Raw genomic sequence first — 26,320 nt, forward strand, 5'->3', positions numbered from 1 at the left:
TCCTTTGTTCAGCTTTTTACCAAGAAGGTGAAGTGGCTTATAAACACCACTTGGGTATGTGTCCTTGTTTTACATTTTCATTTGTTCAGAAAATCCATTTATATGTTTTTTTTTTAAATTATTTAGTATATTCATTTATCAATTTTATATTCATGTTTTTGAATTAACATGTTATGGTATTTTAGAATTGGTATTTATGTTATTTATATTAATAATTGTTTAATACTATTAGTGTTAAATAATATGTTTTGTCTTGTTTGTTGTCAATCAACTCTGGAAGAAAACACTGTTCAAAATGAGACAGTTAAGATTAGTTTGGCCACTTTTTATCCAGAAAGCATTAACTCTGCTGGTCCAAATGCTGATCTTACTGCAACATTCTATTCCTTGGAATCAAGTCTAAAGAACATCTAAAGAAACTGCAGGTAATACAGAATGCCACAGTGAGACTGATCTTCAAACTAAATAGGTGCAACAGTGTGTCACTACACTTGGCTAAATTACACTGGCTACCCATAGCCGAAAGAATCAAGTTCAAAGCTCCTTGAACAGTGTTTCAAGTTCTTCAAGGCACCACATCCAATCTGCTGATTAACATATCATCACTTTGCTTGGCCAGATCCAACTGATTTAAAGATCAGTTCTTCCTCTCATCTCTTGCACAGGGGAATTGGGCTGCAAGATCATCAGTTCTCTCTTCCTTGTTTTTGGGACCTCTCTCCCCATTTACATCAGGTCATATGGTAACTGCCACAGCTTTAGGAAAAAATTAGAAACATTGTGAGCATTGTCCTCAATATGATTCCATCAGGTCACACTCAGGCTACCGTGGCACCTTCTACATAGCCCACTACCCTCAACCTTGATCCCCCTGTATAGTCACAGCTGCACAACTAACTTTTATAGACTGCACTGTACCTCTAGCTCTCTGCGTTTAGTCATTTAACTAATTACTGTAAACTGCACTGAACCCTGAAAAGGGGATTTCAGCTGTATATAAGACCTAATTTGTATTGTATTGTATTTTAGTCCCTGACGCAGCCCTTGCATGGGCAAAACACGACCAGTTTCGGGCTTTTTTTATAGACCTCATATGAATAAAATATTTCTCAAAGGACCTTTTCATGTGTGATCTGTTCCTTTCATTCCGCTATTGTGGATGTTGTGGATCGCTTGCCCTGCTGTTTCCTTGATTTAGCTTTAAAATCAAGCATGGTACTGGAAGCTTGGAGGGTGGTCAATGTAACGCCAGTTTTTAAAAAGAAGGGTTCCAGAGGTGATCCAGGAAATTATAGAGTGGTGAACCTGATGTAGGTGCCAAGCAAAATGGTAGAGACTATTATAGTAACATAGTAGATGATGGCAGATAAAGACCTGTATGGTCCATCCAGTCTGCCCAGCAAGGTAAACTCATAGCATAAGGTATGATGTGATACTATACATATGTGTACCTGATCTTGATTTATCATTGTCATTTTCAGTGCACAAACTGTAGAATTCTGTCCGGCACTGTCCTTGTTATCCAACTTCTGAAGTTGTCATCGAAGCCCCACTCCAGCCCGTCCAAATTTGTGCAGCCACAATCAGGGCACAGACCGTAGAAGTCTGCCCAGCACTGGCCTTGTTCTTCAGCTACTGAAGCTGAATCTGTCCAGCCACGATTAGGGCACTGACCATAGAAATCTGCACAGCACTGGCTTTGCTTCCCAATTACTGGTGTTGCCAACTAATCACCGCTAAGCTTCCTTGGGTCCATGCCTTTTAAACAGGATTCCTTTGTTTTTATCCCACGCTTTTTTGAATTCCATTACCATTTTCATCTCCTCCACCTCCCACAGGAGGTCATTCCAGGCATCTACCACCCTTTCCATGAAAAAGTACTTCCTGACATTATTCCTGAGTCGGCCTCCCTTCAACCTCAATTCATGTCCTCTAGTTACCTTCCTGTCTCTGGAAAATGTTTGTTTGTAGATTAATACCCTTGAAATATTTGAATGTCTGTATCATATCACTCCTGCCTCTTTTTTTCTCCAGAGTATACAGTTCTGGTCATCAAGTCTCTCATACGTCTTGTGATGCAAACTCCATACCGTTTCTGTCGCTTTTCTTTGAACCGCTTCATCTTTTTATGTCCTTAGCAAGATACAGCCTCAAAAACTGAACACAGTGCTCCAAGTAGGGCCTCACAAATGACTTGTACAGGGTCATCAACAACACCTTTCTTCTGCTGGTTACACCCATCTCTGCGCAGCCTATTTATTTATTGGGAATTTTTTTTTTACCACCTTTAAGAAGAGATTCACCCAAGGCGATGTACAGCAGGTACAGTTTAACATAAAACTTACAATTTTATTAACAGCATAACAATAGTAAAATGAAAAAATAAAGGCATAGAGTGAAAGATGAAAACTTGAAAGCAGAAAATTGAGACCTATTAATATGACTATCCTGAAACAGGATCAAAAATATACATATTTAACAGCACTGAAATGCAAATAACAGAGATATTCCATCACTATCATGCTTAAATTGTATTATATCTAATAAGCACACAATTAGAACATTCAAATAACATTGCTATTATATCAACGCCTGAGGGACCAAGTGCAGATGTATAGATGGGGAACACAATACTTGCTTAGCATCCTTCTGGCCATGGCCACCGCTTTGTCGCATTTTGTCACCATCAGATCCTCACACACAATCACCCCATGGTCCCTCTCCTGAGCTGTGCTTTATCAATCTCTCTCCTCCTATCTGGTATATCTTCTGGATTTTCTGCACCCCAAAAGCATCACTGCACTTCTTGGCATTAAATTTTAAGTATCCAATCAACAAAAACGGGAAAATCCAAATACAACACCTGTGCTCTAACAAATAAATAATACCACTGGCACAGTTATAAATAATATAAATGTGTATAATATAAATATAAATGTGCTCAGTTCCTACAGTTACAACCACAAATAAATATAGGTTGAACTGGCAGAGCCATCACTGCACATTACATGTTCCTATTAGTTTGTAACAAGACAGCACACCAGATGTCAAGTTCTCAAAATGTCTAAACTCTTATGCTTATCATATAATGTTCTTAGATTTTCTAAAACCCACAAGCTTATCTTTTTTTTTTTTTTTTTTTAATGTCCTCTATATCTTCCACATTCAGAAGTGTATTCAGGTGAGTGTCCATTCAAGAAATCTCAAAAAGAAGAACCTCAGCAGATGACTTCAGCCAGTCCAGTTACAAATACATCATTATGTCCCCAGTGCTCTGTCTCAATTAAAATTCCATGCATCTCTTCCATCTCCTCTCCTGGCCAAGTTTCACTTTATTGCTTCATCATAAGGAAACACTTACAAACAAACTCATAGATGCTCTCCCGTAGGAAGACAAGTCCAAAATGTACTCAACACTGCACTCATTTAAAAATGTTTTGTAGGTTTTATAAAATCTATTTACATTATTAATTGATAAGCATACGTTTGGGCATTCAGAGAGCTTGACATTTATTTATTTTTATTTATTTATTTTGTACCCCACATTATCCCACCTATTTGCAGGCTCAATGTGGCTTACAGAGGTTTGTTAACATTGTCATTGCAAGGTGACATATACATTTAATGTTGTGTAGAGGTTAAATTAGGGTAGAAGAAGAAGGAGGGGAGTGATTAGGTAGTTATAGTAGATGAGTTATCTTAATTGAGTGGATTGTCGTGTGGATTATTGTGGCTATCTGGTGTGGTGTCTTGTTACAATCTAATAGGAATATTTAATTTGCAGTGGTTCTGCCAGTTCAATTTACATTTATTTGTGGTTGTAAATGTTTGAACTGAGCATATTTATATCATATTTATATTATTTATTTATCAGTGTGCTAGTGGTAGAAATTACATTTTAAGTGCCACACCTTTGACCATTCTTCTAGGTTTTTGGAGATATCTTTTCATGGTTTCTACTTCCTCCAGGGTATCCACTCTTTTGAATATCTTCATGTCATTCACTAAAAGGCAAACTTTTCCCTCATCCTTCAGCAATGTCTCTCACAAATATACTAAACAGAATCGGCCCCCGTACCGACCCCTGAGGCACTCCACTACTCACTTACCTTTCCTCTGAGTGGATTTCATTGACCACCACCCTCTGTCACCTGTCAGTCAACCAGTTTCCAATCCAGTTCACCACTTTGGGTCCTAAGTTCAGCCCTCTCAGCTTATTCATGAGTCTTCTGAAAGGAACCATATCAAAGGCTTTGCTGAAATCCAAGTAGATTAAATCTAGCGCATATCCTTTATCCAGTTCTTTGGTCACCCAGTCAAAGAAATCAGATTCATTTGGCAGGATTTTCCTTTGGTAAAGGTGTGTTGCCTCGGATCCTACAACCCAATGGATTCTAGAAAGTTAACTGTCTTTCAGCAGTGACTCCGTTATTTTTCCTACCACCAGCGTGAGACTTATTGGCCTGTAGTTTCCCACTTCTTCCCTGTCCTCAGTATTATGAAGAGGGGCCACATCAGCTCATCTCCAATCCTGCAGAACCTCTCCCATCTCTAAAGATCTATTAAATAAGTCCTTCAGGAGTCCTGCAAAGACTTCTCTGAGCTCCCTCAGTATCCTGGGATCCCATCCGGCCCCATAGCTTTGTCCATTTTCAAATTTTCAAGCTGTTGATAAACGCTTTCGTCTGTGAACGGTACAATATCCACTCCATTCCCAGATATACTCTAAGCAGCTGACCACGCACCTTCTCCAGGATTTTCTTCTGTGAACACCAAAGAGAAGTAGTTGTTCAGTACGTCCGCTTTATCCTCCTATCTATTCTCAGCATCTTTCAGCCTTGCATGTCCATTTCTAGCTTTTCTTCTTTCCCCAATATATCTGGTAAAGGTCTTGTCACCTCTCTTTACATCTTTAGCCATTTTTTCTTCTGCCTAAACTTTCGCTAGCCATATTTCCCTCTTTGCTTCTTTGTTTTTAATCCGGTAATTTTTTCTGTGATCCTCTTGTTGTGTTCTTCTGTATTTCTTGAAAAAAAACCTCTTTTGCCCTTATTGTTTTGGCCACTTGATTTTTGGATTTGTTTACTTTCCTTGTACAAAGATCTGTTGCCATATTTATAGCAGTTTTCATCATCGACCACTGTGCTTCCACTTTTCCTATTCCCACCTTTGCTGTCAGCTCCTTCTTCAGGTGTTCCCCCATTTTACCAAAGTCAGCATGTTTGAAATCCAGTACTTTTAGTTTTTTGTGTCTGCACTTACTTTTGCTCTTATATCAAACCATATCATGTGATGATCACTATTGCCTAGGTGGGCACCCACTTGGACGTTGGAAACGCTTCATCTATTTGTGAGCACTAGATCCAGCATCAACTCCTGCCTCATAGGTTCCATCACCATTTGTCTGAGTAAAGCACTTTGATAGGCATCCGTGATCTCTCTCCTTCTTTCCAATTCTACTGGAAGTCTGTATGTAACACTCGTGTTGATACAGGTTCCATCTTCTTTTTCCAGGACAAACCATATAGTTTCTTCCTTTCCCCAGGTTCTCTGCATTTCAGCCGCTGTGATATTATTTTTCACATACAGCGCCACTCTCCAGCTCTCCTAGCCTTCCTAAAAAGATTATAGCCCTATATGGTTACATCTCACTCGTGGGAATCATTGAACCATGTCTCTGTAATAGCAACAAATTTCAAGTCTTCCTCAAACATCAGGACTTGCAAATATTGAACCTTTTTACTTAGGTTACGAGCATTTGTTCTCATTGCTTTCCATGTGCTCAAGTGAGTATAGATGGTTTTCTATGCTAACATTACTTTCCCCACTGCCATCATGTTTTTCCTGAGGGTGATTTTCTGAATGCTCTTGTTTCCTTTTAGTAAACTTCACTGTATAGTTTTAATGTCTAGAAACATACTATCTGAATTTTTCCTCAAGGACCCTTTTTCCTGTCCCAGAAAGATGTAGTCCATCATTACAGTGGAACAAAAGACAAAGAGCAGACTTTGCTGAAAAAATGCAGTCTTTATTAACACTCCCAGGATACTCTCTCATGCCCGACATAGCCATGTTTTGCCTAGAATACAGGCTGCATAAGGGGCATACAATACTAGTTGGTGCAAATCTAAACACTCCATAAACATAGATCAGTGTGTATCTTCCGGGGTCCATTTGGAACCGTGAAAATGGACCCAGGAAGATACTCACTGATCCATGTTTTATCCTCATCACTCTCATATCTATTCTCAGCATTTTTCAGTCGTACAATTCCATTCCTAGCTTTTCTTCTTTCCCCAATATATCTGGTAAAGGTCTCATCAGCTCTCTTTATATCTTTAGCCAGCGGGCTCTGAGCCTGGCTACCTAGGTTCAATCCTCACTGCAGCTCCTTGTGACCTTGGGTAATTCACTTAACCCTCCATTGCCCCAGATACTTAGATTATGAGCCCTCTAGGGACAGATAAAGTACCTGCACATATATATACAGCGTTGTGTATGCCTAGTAGCGCTATTGAAGTGATTAGTAGTAGTATATGTAAGAATAACTTCAGGAAAAGCTGCAGTCTGAACCAAAGATTTGTCCCCAAGCTTCTGGAATGCTCTCAGTACTTATGTACTCCAAACTTGCTATTGTTGGCCAGGTCATTTGTCCCCATGTGGTTTACAATATCAGTACTAGAATATTTACTCCTTGGATCACATTCAGTGTTTGCTTGGTACTTCTAGTACTCCTGTTATAAAGAACAAAATTACTGAGCATATACATAGGCATGAATTAATGAGACAAAGCTATCATAGATTTAATTGAGGGAAATCTTGCCTTACCAGTCTACTGAGAGAGAGAGAGAGAGGGAAAAGCAAGCAGGACCTAGTTTAGTATTAAGGGGGGAATAAAAAGAGAGAGAGAGAGAGAGAGAGAGAAAAGCAAGCATTATTAACTAGTTGCCATAATGTACAACCCTTTTCCCATAGTTATAAACTGAAATTTCTCTAGAAATAGACATTTTTCCCATAGTTTTAAACTGAAACCTTTTCTAGAGGTAGAAACTAAACAGCCAAAAACTCTTGTTCTAAAAGGCAGTTATTTTCTGTTCCTTGGCTGCTGGAGAGGTAGCACACCCTGCGACCCCAATTAAGTATTAATTAAGGTGTGGGGAAGTAGAATACTTGCATAGGTTGTTGAGTTAGCTTCAAAGAGCCTGTTTATATTTCAATAATTTTTATTGATGATCAACAAAATACAGAAATTAAACAATTCCATTTAGAATCAGCATATAACACCAACTTGTCAAACTTCACAGAATGCTGCTTTTGCATTGTCATCATGAATTTATATTTCCTCCCTCCTATTCCCTTATGGTTCAACCTACTCATTAAACCTCCATTTAGGCTATAATTCTTATATCTCTCATAAAATCCACTGACACTGCAGTTCCCACATATAACACAATAGAAGAACAGGTATGTAACTATGCTCTGCAACACCGACTGCAAAATAGCCCTCTTTAAAAGCCTTCCTTTACCCCACCCTCCCCCTCCCCGTTATCCCCTTTGTTAAATTATACAACAAATCTATACCAACACAACAACTTACTACTAACACCCTCTCTCTAAGCTTCCCAGGCTACTCCGTAGCCTGATAATATACTATTAAGCAAAAGGAGCTTACATTGCGGTTGCTTGAAATACGATTCAGGCAAGGCCCCCTTGAAACATTCCTCCTTAGTTACCAACACAGCGGTGCACCTTGGCTCTGATGGCCCACCACCATGACTATGGATCCAATGGAACCTTACACTACTACCATCCTCCTCTGCCTATTACCTATGGGTCCCCTTTCACAATAAGGAACCATCTAGTTGCAAGATGAAATTATGAGAGAAAAAATAAAAAAAATAAATCAAACAATAAATAAATTATAATAATAACAAATAAAAATGTTTCAGAGCCTATTTAATATTAAACTCCGTGCCCTGGGTGACAGCGACTGTATATATATATCCTAAATATCCAGAAATGCCTTTCGTCTCTTGGGGAAGGATCCCACCCCGCTACGCTCCTTAACCATGATCTCATGAAACTTGTTCCTCCAATGCCAGTACTCTGCGCCCATAATAATTTTTTTCCCCACTATGCTGGCCTTGCGTATGAGCTGCTGAGCCCCTCTACCACAAATTCTGAATACTTCGTATTTGTCCAATATTATTCCCTGGGGTGAAAACGGAATCCTGTGCTGCACCAGGGATTCCAGATATCTGAATATCTGTTTCCAAAAGATCTGAATCATGCTGCACTTCCTAAGAGAATGAAAAAATGTGCCTTCTCTTGGAACATAACGGGTCCTCAACACCTCCAAATTTAAACACTTGATTCTTAGCCATATATGCTCTAAAATTTATTCTGTACTGGCATTCCCGCAAGCCTGCATTTACTGAAATCTGCGGAATGTGAGATATCAATTTCCGAAAGTCCAACTGTAGCTGTGGTTGCTCCAAATCCACTGACCAACTTGTCCCGTGTCCTTTGCACCCTCTAGCTCTCCAAGAGCTTTCTGTAATCCCGATACGGACAATCTTTCTCCAGGGATATCTCCCAAAAAAGCTCTTAGTCTACGCCCGTGACCACCCTCCAGCTTACAGGGCTCCAGGGATCTAACATAGTGTGTCAACTGATGGTATGCAAATAAATGTGTCGGGCTAATGCCCACCCCCAGTGCTCCCAGAGACAAAATCCTCCCTCCAGAATCCAAAACGTGTTCCAGTCTTGTGATCCCCAACTCTGCCCATCTGCGAAATGTTGAACTGTCAGAACCTGGTGTAAACTGTGAATTCCCCTGTAACGGAAGTAAGTCAGAGGTATCTGCTCCCAGTCCCCACAGCCCATTGAGGTCCCTCCACACCTCTCTCAGTGGGCCCAGTAGTACGCTATTGCGCACATGGTCTGGTAGTTCTCTTCTGGCACAATGTAACAAATAATACGGATGTGTTGGTCGAAAGAAATCAAATTCCATATTACGTGGTGTGTAATCTTGTCTCCCCAACATCCAATCCCCTAGGTGTCTCAACAAACACGCTTGATTATATCTCCGCACATTCGGGAGCCCCAAGCCCCCCTCCCTCCATGGCCCAAAGAGAAATTGCAGTGGCACCTTGGGCTTCGCATCTCTCCACACGAACTTCCGCAAGTGTCTATACAGCTGGCGGAGATCTTTTTGTCTGAGTCGCAAAGGCAACACCTGAAATGCATACAGCCACTTGGGAAATTGCACCATTCGAAACAGGTGAATTCGCCCATGTAAAGTAAGCGGCAGCGTCCCCCATTGACCCAACCGGCCCTTCATCCTATCTAATAAATTTGTATAGTTCAGTTGATATAATTTGGTCGTGCTCATTGAGAGTCTCACGCCTAAGTACGGGAGGAAATCCGTCGCCCATTTAAGCGGGAACCCAGACTCCCATTCCCTCTTCACACTTGTGTGTGCTGTTAATGCTAAGGATTTAGAGTAGTTGATCCTGAGACCCGCAAAATCACCATACTCCTGAAACAGTTCCAATAGGGCTCTCAATGAACGACCCGGTTGTGTAAGGTGGACTAATATATCGTCCGCAAAAGCAGAAACCTTGAATGAAGAAGCACCCCAGGTCACCCCCTCCTCCTCTGGGTGGGACTCGATTTCCCTAATCAAAGGGTCCAATGCGAGCACAAAAAGCAGAGGAGACAGTGGGCACCCCTGCCGCATGCCCCTCCTGATTTTGAACAATGAAGATTGCTCCCCATTCACCTATATAAACGCCCTGGGATTGTAGTAAAGCGCCCCCACAGCCTCTCGAAACATACCTTCTATACCAACTCTTTCCATCACCTGGAACAGAAAGTTCCAAACTACGTGGTCAAAGGCCTTCTCTGCGTCAAAACTAACCAACAGAGAAGGCCTTTTCCCTGCCTCCACAATTTCAAGAGACGCCAAAAGAGCCCTAACATTCCTCCCCACTGATCTACCCTTCACAAACCCGACTTGTGGGGATGCAATCAAGTCAGGCAGCACTCTAGCTAGTCGATTTGCCAGAATCTTAGCATAGATCTTTACATCACAGTTTAGCAATGATATGGGTCTATATGACCCTACTTCTAATCCATCCTTTCCTGGTTTCTTTAATACTATCACTTTCGCTATGTTCATGGAATCTGACATCTCTCCTATATTGGCCATCTCATTATATAAATTTAACAGGGGAAGTGTCACCCGCTCTTGGACTATCTTAAAGTAGGCCATAGTAAAACCGTCTGGCCCCGGCGTTTTTTGTATCTTACTTTGTTGGAACGCCAACATCACTTCACCTTCCGTAATGGGGCCATTTAGATATGACTTTTGTGAATCCGATATCCGGGGTAGGGTGTGATTAAGTAAATAAAGCAAACTGTCGGGCACTATATCTGTGGGCTCCCGATATAAACATTCATAATATCTTTTAAAGCATTCCGTTATATCTTTAGATGTCCTAAGAAGTCGACCTCCCTCTTCCCTTATTCCCAAAATACTCTTATTACCCCCTTTCCTTCCTAACAATCTACCCATCAACGCTCCTGCCTTATTTCCATGAATAAAATATTGGTATTTATAATACATATGCAACTTCTTCGCCTTCTGATGAAGCAATTCATTCAAGGCCTTCTGCGTAGCTAGAAGAGCACCTTTCCCTTCCGGTGTCATTTTTAGCCCACATCTTACCCTTTGCAAACGGATTTCTTTTTCCAATCTAAGAATCTCCTTATCTCTCATCTTTTTGACCCTGGCCCTATAAGCTATGATCTCACCCCTACTTTGGAGGTTTCCCAGAATAAACGAGGTTGGTGTTGATGATCCTTATTGTGATCCGCAAACTCCCTCCATTTCCCATCTATGTACTCCTTAAACTTAGAGTCCCAAAACAATTCCAGTGGGAATCTCCAGCCTCCTCTACTCCCCACATCCCCTAACCCTTGCATCTGCAGCCAGATAAGCGAATGATCCGATATTTCACACGGACCTATCTCTGCCACTGATACTTTAGAGAAGAGATCTCTGGAAATGAACAAGTAATCATTGCGCGACTGCGTAAGGTGTGCTCTAGACACATGTGTGTAATCCTTCTGGGTGGGATGTAAAACCCTCCACGCATCGATCAAGTCCAGTGTCTTACAGAGAAAAGGCAGGCACCAAGCAGCATGACCCAGATTTGAAGCCTGCACTCCCGTTTTATCCATCTGAATATCATAGACTAAATTAGTCTCCACCAAGTATGACATTTTTCCCCTGGTAAGGACTCAGCAGCTCTATAAGAGTTTTGTAAAATTTGCGATCCCAAACATTAGGCGCATAAACATTGCAAAAAGTGTATGTAACATTCCCCATCTCCACTTCTGCCAGCACAAATCTGCCCTCTGGGCTCCGTTTAACCCTTTTAATCTGAAATTGCAGACCCTTACGAAACATTATAAGTACTCCCCCTTTCTTGCATACCGCCGGTGCGCCCACTACCTGTTCTATCCAACCTTTCTGAAACTTACTATGCTCCGATGTCGTCAGATGTGTTTCTTGTAGAAACACTATATCTGCCTTATCACGCTTCATGGCTTGTAAGACTTTAGTGCGTTTGATGGGTGATGAGATCCCCCCCACATTCCATGATATTACTTTAACCATGCCTCATTAGCTTCCAAGACCCCCAATTAAACTTGATTATTAACAGTTTGGTACAGGCCACACCCCCCAGCCCCTGGGCGTGCCCACCCTCCGATAGAGAACTGAGAATGTACCAGAACGCTGCAACCCATGTCTGCTCCGATAAGATGATAAGAAAGGAGAAAAAGAAAAAAAAAAGAGAAACGAAAAAGAAAAAAAAAAAAACACAAACCCCACGTCCCTCATCTTCTGTATCCCCCCCCCCCCCCCCCCCCCCCCATGCCAAAAGCATTACTTGGGTCCTCGTTGAGAACCGGTCACGTTCCCGCCCCTCTCCTCACCCCGCGACAACATGTACCAAACAGATTACATTACCCTTACATAACACACATCCCCCCCCTCTCAGAAAATGAAATGACACTCAGTCTCTCACTCCTCATAGTAAAACATTCATTCAGCCTTCATTTATATTGTTCAATGTAGTTGCATGTCCATTTCTCAGCCATCTTCCTCTTATGCCCGTGCTTCAGACCAATCTATCTGTTCCATTTCCAATCAATGCACTGGACTGCTTCTGGAGTCCACCTCTGCACCACTCTCCTCTGGGTGAATCATCATCCGCTTTACAAACTCCTTCGCCTCCTCTGGGGAAGTAAAAAAATGTAGCTTGCCATCATTCTGGACTCTCAGCTTGGCGGGAAATAATAGAGCAAAACGTGCTCTTTTCTCATGTAGCTGCTTGCAGACCTCTGAAAACTGTCTACGTTGGGCAGTCACCGCTGCCGAAAAATCTTGGAAACATAAAACAGTTGATTCTTCATATTGAATCCTTCCCCGCTGTCTCCAGGCGCGCAAAATTTCCTGTTTATGATCATAATTCAACACTGCAAATCACGATTCGTGGTCTCTCTTCCCCTTGTCTGCGCTGCCCCAGATGATGCGCCCTTTCAATCTTAAGACAATTCTCCAGTTGGTTCAGGGCAAGTACCTGAGGCAGCCATTTTTCCAGGAACCCCCGAAGGTCTACCTCTCTCAGGGACTCTGGCAGTCCCACCAGCCTTAGATTGTTGCGTCTGGACCTATTCTCTAGGTCCTCAATTTTTGCCTCCAGGCTTTCCAACTTTTTTTGCATAGTGGTTTGGGCTGCCATTTGCTGAGTAGTTTGATCTTCTACATCTGACAGGCGCTGTTGGAAGCCTGCCATATCTGTTTTTAATCCTTCGAGTTTCCCGTCCATCTTTTCTATTTGGTCAGAGATCCGCTGCAGTTTTCTATCGACCGACGCCTCCAGATGGCTCGAGACTTCTGCTGCAATCTCTGCTGCCCAGACCGATCCAACCGATTCTCCCGAGGAGGCCGCGTCCGCCATTTTACCTTCTCCCACGCGGCTCCTCGTCCCGTCCTTTCTGTTCGCTTTTGTGGTCATGTCGGCTGGAACAGAAATCGCTGCTGATTTACACCACCGGGAGGTTCACACTGCTCGATCTTCACTTTTTAGAAGGTTTTATCGCTGTTTTTGATGTCGCTAAGGGCAGATGTTAGCGAGAGTCCGCGGAGCTCTAACGTGCGGCGTCCTCCCCTTAGCCTAGTTTAAAAAAGGCCCCTTAGATTCAAAACTATATAAAGAGGAAAGGTCCCACTGAACTTTCTTTCTGAAAAGTTCCTAGAGAAGAGGACATTTCTCTGGTAAGTGAACACTATTTTGCTTTGTGCTTTGGGAACTTAAAGATTTGAATTTAAAGGAGGAATTGTAGGTTAGCGATAGGCAAAATAAAAATATAAAAAGCAAATTTTATCAACTAATCTCCATAGTCTTTTCCACTTAGTTTTAAAAACGTTGTACCACAGCATTAACAGAATCTAGCAGGCACTGCAGTATCTAGTTTAGGCATATAGATAGCTGGGTGGCTGGTGGACGTGAGGATCGCCTGGTGACTTGCCTGCCTGGTGCAAAGGTGGCGGACCTCATGCGTCATCTAGATAGGATTTTAGATAATGCTGAGGAAGAGCTGGCTGTCTTGGTACATGTGGGTACCAATGACATAGGAGCTGGCTGTCTTGGTACATGTGGGTACCAATGACATAGGAAAATGTGGGGGAGAGGTTCTGGAAGCCAAATTTAGGCTCTTAGGTAGAAAGCTCGAATCCAGGTCCTCTAGGGTAGCATTTCTGAAATGCTACCCATTCCACGTGCAGGGCCCAAGAGACCGGCAGAGCTCCGGAATCTCAATGCGTGGATGAGACAATGGTGCAGGGAGGATGGTTTTAGATTTGTTAGGAACTGGACAACATTCTGGGGAAGGGGGAGTTATTCTGAAAGGATGGGCTCCACCTTAACCAGGGTGGGACCAGGCTGCTGGCATCGGCATTTAAAAAGGAGCTAGAGCAGCTTTTAAACTAGAAACGTGGGGAAGGCCGACAGTTGCTCAAAGGCGCATGGTTCGGGATAAGGTATCTTTCAAAGATATCACCAGAACAGGAAAGATAGGGTATCCTGATAGTGAGGTTGCAAAAGAGACCGTAGTAGATCAGGTGTCCTTAAATAAAATCAGACAAAAGATTGCAAATTAATACTGTCAAGTACTAAGCATGATGTAAATAGGAACAACAAACATAGTTTGAAATGTCTATATGTGAATGCCAGGAGCCTAAGAAATAAGATGGAAGAATTAGAATATATTTCACTAAATGAAAAATTAGATATTATAGGCATCTCTGAGACATGGTGGAAGGAGGATAATCAGTGGGACACTGTCATACCGGGTTACAAATTATATCGTAGTGATAGGGTGGATCGAATTGGTGGAGGGGGTAGCATTGTATATTAACGAGAGCCTTGAATCAAATTGATTGAAAATTCTGCAGGAAAAAAAAACACTTCCTGGAATCACTGTGAATTGAAATTCCATGTGTGAAGGAGAAAAGGATAGTGATAGGAGTGTACTACCATCCGCCTGGCCAGGATGAACAGGCAGATGCAGAAATGTTAAAGGAAATTAGGGACGCAAACAAACTGGGCAACACAATAATAATGGGTGATTTCAATTACCACATTATTGACTGGGTAATTGTAACATCAGGGCACGCTAGGGAGGTAAAATTCCTTGACGAAATCAAGGACAGCTTTATGGAGCAGCTGGTACAAGAGCCGACGAGAAGGAAAAATTCTAGACGTAGTCCTTAATGGAGCGCATGATCTGGTGCGGGAGGTAATGGTGCTGGGGCCGCTTGATTACAGTGATCATTAATATGATCAGATTTTATATTAGCTTTGAAGCAAATATACATAGGAAATCCAATACGTTAGCGTGTAACTTTAAAAAAGGAGACTGATAAAATGAGAAGAACAGTGAGAATAAAACTTAGAGGAGCGGCTGCGAGGGTCAATAATTTACATCAGGCGTTGGATGCTGTTCAAAAACACCATCCTGGAAGCCCAGGCCGAATATATTCCGTGTATTAAAAAAGGAGGATGGAAGACCAAACGACAGCCGACGTGGTTAAAAAGTGATGTGAAGGAAGCTATTAGAGCTAAAAGAAAATCCTTCAGAAAATGGAAGAAGGAAACCGACTGAAAATAATAAGGAATGTCAAGTCAAATGCAAAGCGCTGTTAAGGAAGGCTAAGAGGGACTTCGAAAAAAAGATTGCGTTGGAGGCAGAAACACATAGTAAAATTTTTTTTAGGTATATTAAAAGCAGGAACTCGGCAAAAGAATCGGTTGGACCGCTATTTGACTGAGGAGTAAAAGGGGCAATCAGGGAAGACAAAGCTGTAGCGGAGAGATTAAATGAATTCTTTGCTTCGGTCTTCACCGAGGAAGATTTGGGTGGGATACCGGTGCCAGAAATGGTATTCGAAGCTGACGAGTCGGAGAAACTTAATGGATTCTCTGTAAACCTGGAGAATGTAATGGGGCCGTTCTATAAACTGAAGAGTAGCAAATCTCCTGAATCGAATGATAATCATCCCAGAGTACTGATAGAACTGAAAAATGAGCTTCTGGAGCTATTGTTAGTAATGTGTAATTTATCGTTAAAATCGAGCGTGGTACCGGAAGATTGGAGGGTGGCCAATGTAACGCCTATTTTTTAAAAATGTTCCAGTGGACATCTGGGGAATTATAGACCGGTGAGTCTGACGTCGGTGCCGGGCAAAATGGTAGAGACTATTATTAAGAACAAAATTACAGAGCATATTCAAAAGTATGGATTAATGAGACAAAGTCAACATGGATTTAGTGAAGGGAAATCTTGCCTCATCAATCTACTACATTTATTTGAAGGGGTGAACAAACGTGGATAAAGGTGAGCCGGTTGATATTGTGTATCTGGATTTTCAGAAGGCATTTGACAAAGTACCACATGAAAGACTCCAGAGGAAATTGGAGAGTCATGGGATAGGAGGTAGTGTTCTATTGTGGATTAAAAACTGGTTAAAAGATAGAAAACAGACAGTAGGGTTAAATGGTCAGTATTCTCCATGGAGTGGAGTTCCCCAGGGGTCTGTGCTGGGACCGCTGCTTTTTAGCATTTATAAATGACCTAGAGATGAGAGTAACTAGTGAGGTAATTACATTTGCTGATGACACAAAGTTTTTCAAAGTCGTTAAATCGCGGGAGGATTGTGAAAAATTACAAGAGGACCTTACGAGACTGGAGACTGGGTGTCGAAATGGCAGATGATGTTTAATGTGAGCAAGTGCAAAGTGATGCATGTGGGGAAGAGGAACCTGAATTATAGCTACGTCATGCAAGGTTCCATTTTAGGAGTCACGGACCAAGAAAGGGATCTAGGTGTCGTTGATGATACATTGAAACCTTCTGCTCAGTGTGCTTCTGCGGCTAAGAAAGCAAATAGAATGTTAGGTATTATTAGGAAAGGAATGGAAAACAAAAATGAGGATGTTATAATGCCTTTGTATCCCTCCATGGTGCGACCGCACCTCAAATATTGTGTTCAATTCTGTTCTCCGCATCTCAAAAAAGGTATAGTGGAATTAGAAAAGGTGCAGAGAAGGGTGACGAAAATGATAAAGGGGATGGGCCAACTTCCCTATGAGGAAAGGCTAGGGCTCTTCAGCTTGGAGAAAAGGCGGCTGAGGGGAGATATGATAGAGTTCTATAAAATAATGAGTGGAGTTGAACGGGTAGATGTGAAGCGTCTGTTTACGCTTTCCAAAAATACTAGGACTCGGGGGCATGCGATGAAGCTACAATGTAGTAAATTTAAAATGAATCGGAGAAAGCTTTTCTTCACTTAACTTGTAATTAAACTCTGGAATTCGTTGCCAGAGAATGTGGTAAAGGCGGTTAGCCTGGTGGAGTTTAAAAAAGGTTTGGACAGCTTCTTAAAGGAAGAGTCCATATTAAATGGAATAGGGGAAAATCCACTATTTTTGGGATAAGCAGTATAAAATGTTTTGTACTTTTTTGGGATCTTGCCAGGTATTTGTGACCTGGATTGGCCACTATTGGAAACAGTATGCTGGACTTGATGGACCTTTGGTCTTTCCCAGTATGGCAATACTTATGTACTGCAATTCTTTGAAGGGGTGAATAAACATGTTGATAAAGGTGAGCCAGTTGAGATTGTGTAGCTGGATTTTCAAGAGGTATTTGACAAAGTACCTCATGAATGACTCCTGAGGAAATTAGAAAGTCATGGGATAGGAAGTAGTGTTCTCAATGGAGAAGGGTAGATAGTGGGGTTCCCCAGGGGTCTGTGCTGAGATCACTGCTTTCTAACATATTTATAAATGATCTAGAGATGGGAATAACTAGTGAAGTAATTAAATATGCTGATGATACATACATTTAAACTTGTTAAATCACAAGAGGATTGTGAAAAAATTTCAAGAGGACCTTATGAAATGAGAGATTGGGCATCCAAATTGCAGATGACACTTAATGTGAGCAAGTGCAAAGTGATGCATGTGGGAAAGAGGAACGCAAACTGTAGCTACGTGATGCAAGGTTCCATATTAGGAGTGACTGCACAGGAAAAGGATCTAGGTGTCATTGTTCGTGATACATTGAAACTCTTTGCTTAGTGTGCAGCAGCTGCTAAGAAAGCAAATAGAATGTTAGGGATTATTAGGAAAGGAATGGAAAGCAAAACTGAGAATATTATAATGCTTTTGTATCACGCCGTGGTGTGACTGCACCTCAAATACTGTGAAATTTTGATCACATTGAAGTGAAACTTGTTTTTGGATAATTGTGGGATATAAGAATGAACGAAATAATAAGGTGGCAAATCCACTGCTTTTTTCTAGGGTAAGCAGCATAAAATCTGTTTTATTTCTTTTGGATCTTGCCAGGTACTTGTGACCTGAGTGGCCACTATTGGAAACAGGATACTGGGCTTGATGGACCTTCAGTCTATCCCAGTATGGCAATGCTTATGTTCTTTCCTTCAAACTTCATAAAACTATGAACACACACAGTGAGTGAGCTAAAACTGCTCATCTTGCTGCTTAGAAGTTTTAACCTTTGGTGGTCTCGACCGTCCATTTGAACCAATCTATATTCGGCCCAGTCTTGCTAATGAAACTATATCCCTGAAATTCCTAATATGGAATGAACACACACATTGACTGAGCTACAACTGCTCATCTTATGCTCAGAAGTTTTAACTACTACTACTACTAAGCATTTCTATAGCGCTGCCAGGGTTACGCAGCGCTGTACAAGTTTAGACAAGGGGAAGGACAGTCCCTGCTCAAGAGAGCTTACAATCTAAAGGTAATAAGCTATGTAGTCAGTGTATGTATCGGGAATGGGGAAGGTGGTTAGGCGCCAAAAGCAAGAGAGAAGAGATGGGCCTTGAGTAAGGACTTGAAAATGGGCAGGGAGGGCGCACGTCGTATGGGCTCAGGAAGTCTGTCCATCGGCACCAGCATGCCCCAACCCGCCTGCAAGCCTGTCTCCCACTGATTTACCTGCCGACCTGCTAACTTGTCAACCTACCTGCCTCACTGCTTGTTCCAGCCCACCTGCCTCTCCCTGCTCGTTCCTGTCCATCCGCACCAGCTTGCTTCACCCCGCCTACAAGCTTGCAGCCACTGCCACACTTGCCTGCCTCCTAACTTGCCAGCCACTCACTTACCCACTCTCCAGTACATCAATCCCTCCAATTCCAAGCCTCCGGCTCTTCGCTCTGTCACTACACTTACACCTGTCACACTGTAACCACTACTTATGGCCCCTGTCCACATCTTCTTCCTTGCCCTGTCCCTTCCTAATCTTTTTCCCCTCCCCTTACCGCTGTCTACCGCTGGAACCCATTGCCCACCTGTGTTCCCTCCCATCCTGCCCGCTACGGCATCCCTCACCACCTCACCATCTCTCCTGTCCCCCTCCTCCTTCCTAGCCCTTAATCTCCAACATCTCCTTCCTACCATTAACCCTTCACCATTCCTCCTAAGTGCACCCCGTCTTCGTCGCCCGACCTCCCCCACCCTCCTCCGCACTCTCTTGCTCCTCCTCCTGCTATCCGCGGGAGACATTAACCCTAATCCAGGCCCCCCCCACCTGTCCTCCTCCTTTTCATGCAAACGCTTCCGTGATGTCTCCAACCTCGTCCCTATTCCCCTCCTCCCCCCCTCTTCCCTCCCCTTCTCATGTGCCTTGTGGAATGCCCACTCGATCGGCAACAAACTGCCCTTCACCCACGATCTCTTCATCTCTCGTTCCCTCCAACTGCTCGCCCTAACTGAAACCTGGCTCTCCCCTGACAACTCTGCCTCAGTCGCGGCCCTCTGTCATGGAGGCTATCTCTTCTCCCACACTCCCTGCCCAGATGGCCGCGGTGGAGGCGTCGGGCTACTTCTCTCACCCTCCTGTAGTTTCCAACCCCTCCTCCTACCGCAGTCTCACTGCTTCTCGTCCTTCGAAGCTCACTCCATCCGGCTATTCCATCCATTACCACTCAGAGTTGCAGTCATCTACCGCCCCCCTGACAAGCCCCTCTCTTCATTCCTTACTGACTTCGACGCTTGGCTCACCGTCTTTCTTGATCCCGCATCTCCTTCCCTCATTCTTGGTGATTTTAACATTCACGTTGACAACCCATCCAATGCCTACGCTTCTAAATTCCTTACTCTGATATCCTCCTTTAACCTCCGACTATGCTCTACCACCCCTACTCACCGTGATGGCCATTGTCTCGACCTCGTTCTCGTCTCTTCCTGCTCACCTTCCAATTTCTGCACCTCAGTCCTTCCTATCTCAGATCATCACCTAATTACCCTCACACTTCATCACCCTCCCCCTCAACCTCGCCCAACTATAACTCCAAGCTGTCGACCCCCCTACCCTATCCTCCCACATCTCCAATCTCTTCCCTTCCATCTCGTCTTCTGAATCTGTCGACACGGCTGTCTCTACCTACAATGAAACTCTCTCCACCGCTCTGGATACCCTAGCACCATCTGTCTCTCGCCCCACTAAGCGCACTAATCCGCAGCCCTGGTTAACCCCCTGCATCCGTTACCTTCGCTCCTGCACCCGATCTGCTGAACGACTCTGGAGGAAATCTCGCACCCTATCAGACTTCACCCATTACAAATTCATGCTATCCTCCTTCCAGTCCTCCCTATTCCTTGCCAAACAGGAATATTATTCTCAATTAACCAATTCTCTTGGCTCCAACCCTCGTCGCCTCTTTGCCACCCTCAACTCCCTACTTAAAGTACCCTCCGCTCCCACCCCTCCCTCACTCTCTCCTCAATCACTAGCTGACCACTTCCGCGATAAAGTGCAGAAGATCAACCTTGAATTCACTTCCAAGCCTTCTCCTCCCTGTGACTTCTTAACCCACTCCCTCAACCAACATAACCCGGCCTCCTTTTCCTCCTTCCCTGAGATCACCGAAGAGGAAACTGCTCACCTTCTTTCTTCCTCCAAGTGCACCACCTGTTCCTCGGATCCCATTCCCACCAATCTGCTTACCAACATCTCTCCTACAGTTATCCCCTCAATCTGTCACATCCTCAACCTCTCTCTCTCCACTGCTACTGTCCCTGACACCTTCAAGCATGCAGTAGTCACACCACTTCTCAAAAAATCATCACTTGACCCCACCTGTCCCTCCAACTACCGCCCCATCTCTCTTCTACCCTTCCTCTCCAAATTACTTGAACGTGCTGTCCACAGCCGTTGCTTTGACTTCCTCTCCTCTCAGGCTGTCCTCGACCCGCTTCAATCTAGCTTTCGCCCACTACACTCGACAGAAACAGCACTCTCTAAAGTCTGCAATGACCTGTTCCTCGCCAAATCCAAAGGCCATTACTCCATCCTCATCCTCCTCGACCTATCCGCCGCATTTGACACCGTCAATCATAATTTACTTCTTGACACACTGTCCTCATTTGGGTTCCAGGGCTCCGTCCTCTCCTGGTTCTCCTCGTATCTTTCCCAACGCACCTTCAGAGTATCTTCTAATGGCTCCTCTTCCACCCCTGTCCCGCTCTCTGTTGGGATTCCCCAAGGATCTGTCCTTGGACCGCTTCTCTTCTCGATATACACCTCTTCCCTAGGCTCGTTGATCTCATCTCATGGTTTCCAGTACCATCTCTATGCCGATGACACCCAGCTTTACCTCTCCACTCCCGACATCACAGTTGAAACCCAGGCCAAAGTTTCAGCCTGCCTTTCCGACATCGCTGCCTGGATGTCTAACCAGCATCTGAAACTGAACATGGCAAAGACTGAGCTCCTTATCTTTCCACCCAAACCCTCTTCTCCTCTTCCCCCACTTTCCGTCTCTGTTGACAACACCCTCATCCTCCCCGTCTCTTCAGCACGCAATCTTGGAGTCATCTTCGATTCCTCCCTCTCCTTCTCTGCCCATATCCAACAGACAGCTAAGACCTGTCGCTTCTTCCTCTATAATATTAGCAAAATTCGCCCATTCCTCTCTGAACAGACCACCCGCACCCTCGTCCACTCGCTCGTTACCTCTTGTCTTGACTATTGCAACCTTCTCCTCGCTGGCCTCCCGCTTAGCCACCTATCCCCCCTTCAATCTGTCCAAAATTCCGCCGCACGTCTTATCTACCGCGTGAACCGATACTCTCATATCACCCCCCTCCTCAAGTCGCTTCACTGGCTCCCAATCCACTACCGTATACAGTTCAAGCTTCTCCTATTGACCTTCAAGTGCACTCAATCTGCTGCCCCCCATTACCTCTCTACCCTCCTCTCCCCGTATGTTCCCACCCGTAACCTCCGCTCTCAGGACAAATCACTCCTATCTGTACCCTTCTCCACCACCGCTAACTCCAGACTCCGCCCCTTCTGCCTCGCAGCACCTTATGCCTGGAACAGACTTCCTGAGCCCATACGCCATGCGCCCTCCCTGCCCATCTTCAAGTCCTTACTCAAGGCCCATCTCTTCTCCCTTGCTTTTGGCGCCTAACCACCTTCCCCATTCCTGTTACCTACACTGACTACGTAGTCTGTTACCGTTAGATTGTAAGCTCTCTTGAGCAGGGACTGTCCCTCCCCGTGTTTAAACTTGTACAGCGCTGCGTAACCCTGGCAGCGCTATAGAAATGCTAAGTAGTAGTAGTAGTAGTAGCATAAGGTGAGGTGAGGCAGAAGGGGCGGAGTCTGGAGTTAGCGGTGGTGGAGAAGGGTACAGATAGGAGTGATTTGTCCTGAAAGCGGAGGTTACGGGTGGGAACATATGGGGAGAGGAGGGTAGAGAGGTAATGGGGGGCTGCAGATTGAGTGCACTTGAAGGTCAATAGGAGAAGCTTGAATTGTATACGGTAGTGGATCGGGAGCCAGTGAAGCAACTTGAGGAGAGGGGTGATATGAGAGTATCGGTTCACGCGGTAGATAAGACGTGCGGCGGAGTTTTGGACAGATTGAAGGGGGGATAGGTGGCTAAGCGGGAGGCCAGCGAGGAGAAGGTTGCAATAGTCAAGACGAGAGGTCTCAACTGTCCATTTGAACCAATCAATATTCAGCCTAGTCTCATACTAACATGGGTGAAGGAGGCCTTGTACTCTGTAAACTGCACCTGCATCTCAGCGGGACCCAACTAATTGTTTCTTTTGACCCAGACAGACTAGGGATTGTGTTTGCAAAGCCGTACTCTCAAATTGGCAAGTGATTGTCATTACTTACTTATATTGATGAACTCTCATTAAGATCCAGCATAAACTCATCTGTAAGGTTGCCACATGGTTATCTGTGCACACCTTCATGTCTTGGTACTTACCAAAAACATTCCCAACAAGGCAGTTAATTTTGTCAGGCAGTGCTACACAAACTAATCAGTTACAGGCTGACTTAGCCCCCTCTTCACTCATCATAACTTGACTAAGGTTGGGTACTCTTATCTTTTTTTGTATCCCTTTTATTGAGGCTTATTTTATCCTGCCTCTTGATAGAGAAAGTAAAGTGTAGTTACCTTTAACAGGGGTTCTCAGTTGACAGGATAATTGTCACACAAATCTATGTGATCTCAGGAGGTATAATTCCTCAGTGGCAATGCAGCTGTTGTATGGAAACTTGTGGGTGTGCTTGGAAAGACTTTGCATTCTGAGACACAGGGGTCTGTGTTGACACTGTTGGATGAGGTCAACCATTAATGTGTCTGACTTATTCTATTGTGTGTCAAACTCCTTTGCCTACCTTCATCATGTTCAAGTGTTTAATGCATTAACCAGACTTCCTTGAAATTCTTTTGGAAGGAATAAAAATGAAGGGTAGGGGATGAACTTGTAAGTAGGAAAAGATAGTTGTAAATTGTCTAGCAGAATTTTCCACAGGAAGCTCTACAACCATGTATTTAGTCATGTGCCGTTAATGAATGGAAGAGCTTATGAAAGATATTTAGGTAAACACATTTTATCTGAATATTTGCAAGGATGCTTGTTTGGGGGGTTCACGGTGTTGCTTAAATACTAAGCAATCATGTGAGCCTTAAGTAATAGCAAAATGCTGTAACTTATTAATATTTTGCACTACTGTTCAAAAAGTTTTAAATTTGTATATTTTTCTGACAGAGCACTCCAGTACAGAATATTGTCAAACGTCCAAACCAACATCATCAGCCATCTCTTCCAAGAAACAGTAACTTGCGCGAGTTACCCATTGCACCATCCCACATGATGGAAATCAGCAAGAACAGTCAAGGATCAACCCCTGCTGCTCAAGTGAAACCCATTACTAGTATAGTACCTCCTTCAAGGACTACAGCAAGTGTAAAAAACCCACAGATGAGACCTCATATGAAAGTAAGAGCAGTTAACCCAACAAGCCATCTTAAAGTGGAAGTGAAAATGGAACCAGAGGTAAGCATTTTTGTGTAGGGAGAAGTAGGGAAATGTTAACTGCATTTTAAAGCAGCTCTGCTTACAGGACTGCACCGTAGGTGACCCATTTAAAAAAAAAATCCACTTCGAAGTTCAGTTCTTTGATAAAAGTTTTAGGCCTTGCCCAAGTGGTACTGCATATGTAGAAAAATGCATAATACAGCTCTAGGATTCGGTGCTTGAACTTCGTTTGTTAGAGCACATTGACTCAAATGTTCTTTATGGTTTTAAATATACCATACAGTGATACACTATGCCCTTTCTGTAAATGTCAAAAGTAGATGCTGCTTACATTAGCAAAAGACTTCACACCTTGTACATTTTTCATGTTCTGCTGTCTTAAAAATACAATTCAAAATGCATTAATGTGCGAGTACTTTACACTTAGTGTGAAAGAACAGTTGCAGAAATTATTTAGAAAATAAGGATTCTTGATTGCATTCATACCTTTCTTATGGTGAAACCAAAATTAATTGCCTTGAGGCCCATCATAAGTTAAATGGCACAGGTCTGTGCTCAAGCACGATAGCTAAGTTGATTTGATTATTCTCCGAGGACAATCAGGCTGCTTGTTCTCACGAATGAGTGACGTCCACGGCAGCCCCCGAGATCGGAAATCTCCCTAGCAACAAAAGTTTGCTAGAGCCTTCGATCGCGCGCGGGCGCAGCCATCAGCTTCCCGCCCGTTGCGCGAGAGTCCCGTCAGTTTTTTCTTTTTCCGCAGTAGAGAGCGGTTGTATAGATAGCCGTCTGTCTCTCTCTGCCCGAGAAAAAGCCTTCGTTTTTAGCCGCGAGTTTGCGCTTTTTTCTTCTCCTCTTATAAAGTAAATATTTAAAAAAGAAGCTTTCTAGTAGTTCCCTTACTTTTTTAGTTGGGCCCTTATAAGTTTTCTTTCGCTGTCATCGCAGCCCCTTTTGGGCTGCGCGTTCGCGTTTCTCATTTTGTGCCCTTTTTTCTTGACACCATCGCGAATTTTGACTTCGCCGCCGCTATTTTTTTCATCCATCACATCGAGGATTCCCAGCGGCTTCAAGAAGTGCGGTCGGTGCAGCTGGGCAATCTCAGGTAACGATCCACATTCGTGGTGTATCCATTGCCTTGGGCCCGACCATTGCCCAGACGTGTGTAAGTTGTGTCTTAGCCTTAAAAAGCGGACACAGGCGTCGAGACAGGCTCAGCGGGAACGTCTGTTTGGAGCCTTGCCCGGCACTTCGACGTCGACAGCAGTACCGAGGTAGGCAGCGTTGGCACCAGAGATGGCATCGACATCGGTAGAGTAGGTAATACCTGTCCGGAAACCACCGCACGCTGGGAGCAGTGAACCGTCGAGTGGGTCGCCACCTGTCTCGAAGGCTCCTGCTGCAAAGCCCCATCGGGACCGACCACTTTCGGACCCGACCCCGAGGAGGCGTGTGGATTCCACGTCCTCCTCGTCGGTACCGAGTCCCAATGCCGTGCATCGAGTAAAGGTTAAGAAGCATCGGCATCAATCTCCTTCTACACATGGTACCGGGAGCTCCGGGGCGTTGGTGCGTCGGTCTTTGGACAGTCTGGTGCCGCCTCCTTCCTCTGCACAGGTTCTGCCTCCGGCTCCTGCACCGGCCCCACAGCCTTTCCCGGCAGACACTCTTGACGAGTGCCTCAGAGCCATTCTTCCAGGTCTCCTGGAGGGGCTGCTGTGCCAGTCTGTTCCGGTATCGGGGGTGCTTGCGCCTTCGGTACCGTTGATGGAAGCGGCAGTGAGCTCTGTGCCTGTGGTGCGGTCACCGACGCCGCTTCAGCCTCGGCTGCCACCCAGGTCAACTCCCCGTCAACATTGCTGGAGGTTGCTTCATCGCCGCCGGCACGGGAGTTGACTTCTCGACGTCGTCATCGAGGACATGGTTCCTAGAAATCGAGACGGGCCCGGATTCGGACTGCAGTTCGTGAACTCTTGTCTGACACCGAGGAGGATGCCTCGTGGGGAGAAGAGGAGGATCCAAGATATTTCTCTGACGAGGAGTCTTGTGGTCTTACTTCTGATCCCACTCCTTCGCCTGAAAGGAAGCTTTCTCCACCGGAGAGTCTTTCTTTCTCCTCCTTTGTGTAGGAAATGTCTGTGGCTATTCCCTTCCTGGTGGTATCTGAGGATGAGCCCAGGGCCGAGATGTTCGAGGTCCTTGACTATCCTTCACCACCTAAGGAGTCGTCCACTGTTCCTCTGCATAATGTCCTTAAGCAAACATTGCTGAAGAACTGGACGAAACCACTATCTAATCCCACCATCCCCAAAAAAGCTGAGTCCCAGTATCGAATCCATGGGGAGCATGAGTTGATGAAGTCG

At 44.1% G+C, this 26,320-nt stretch overlaps 1 protein-coding gene across 7 annotated transcripts in view; it reads left to right on the forward strand.

Moving 5' to 3' along the window:
• The window catches only part of RBM33 (RNA binding motif protein 33), a 453,495-nt gene that overhangs the window by 289,198 nt on the left and 137,977 nt on the right, over nucleotides 1-26,320 (forward strand). For all 7 annotated transcript variants that reach the window (XM_030198521.1, XM_030198536.1, XM_030198551.1 and 4 more), the window contains one exon: nucleotides 23,688-23,975. In XM_030198521.1, coding sequence (XP_030054381.1) covers nucleotides 23,688-23,975 — 288 coding nt within the window. The remainder of the gene's footprint in view (nucleotides 1-23,687; nucleotides 23,976-26,320) is intronic.

This window comes from Microcaecilia unicolor, chromosome 1 (assembly GCF_901765095.1).
Source record: "Microcaecilia unicolor chromosome 1, aMicUni1.1, whole genome shotgun sequence".
In the NCBI taxonomy this organism is placed as follows: Eukaryota; Metazoa; Chordata; class Amphibia; order Gymnophiona; family Siphonopidae; genus Microcaecilia; species Microcaecilia unicolor.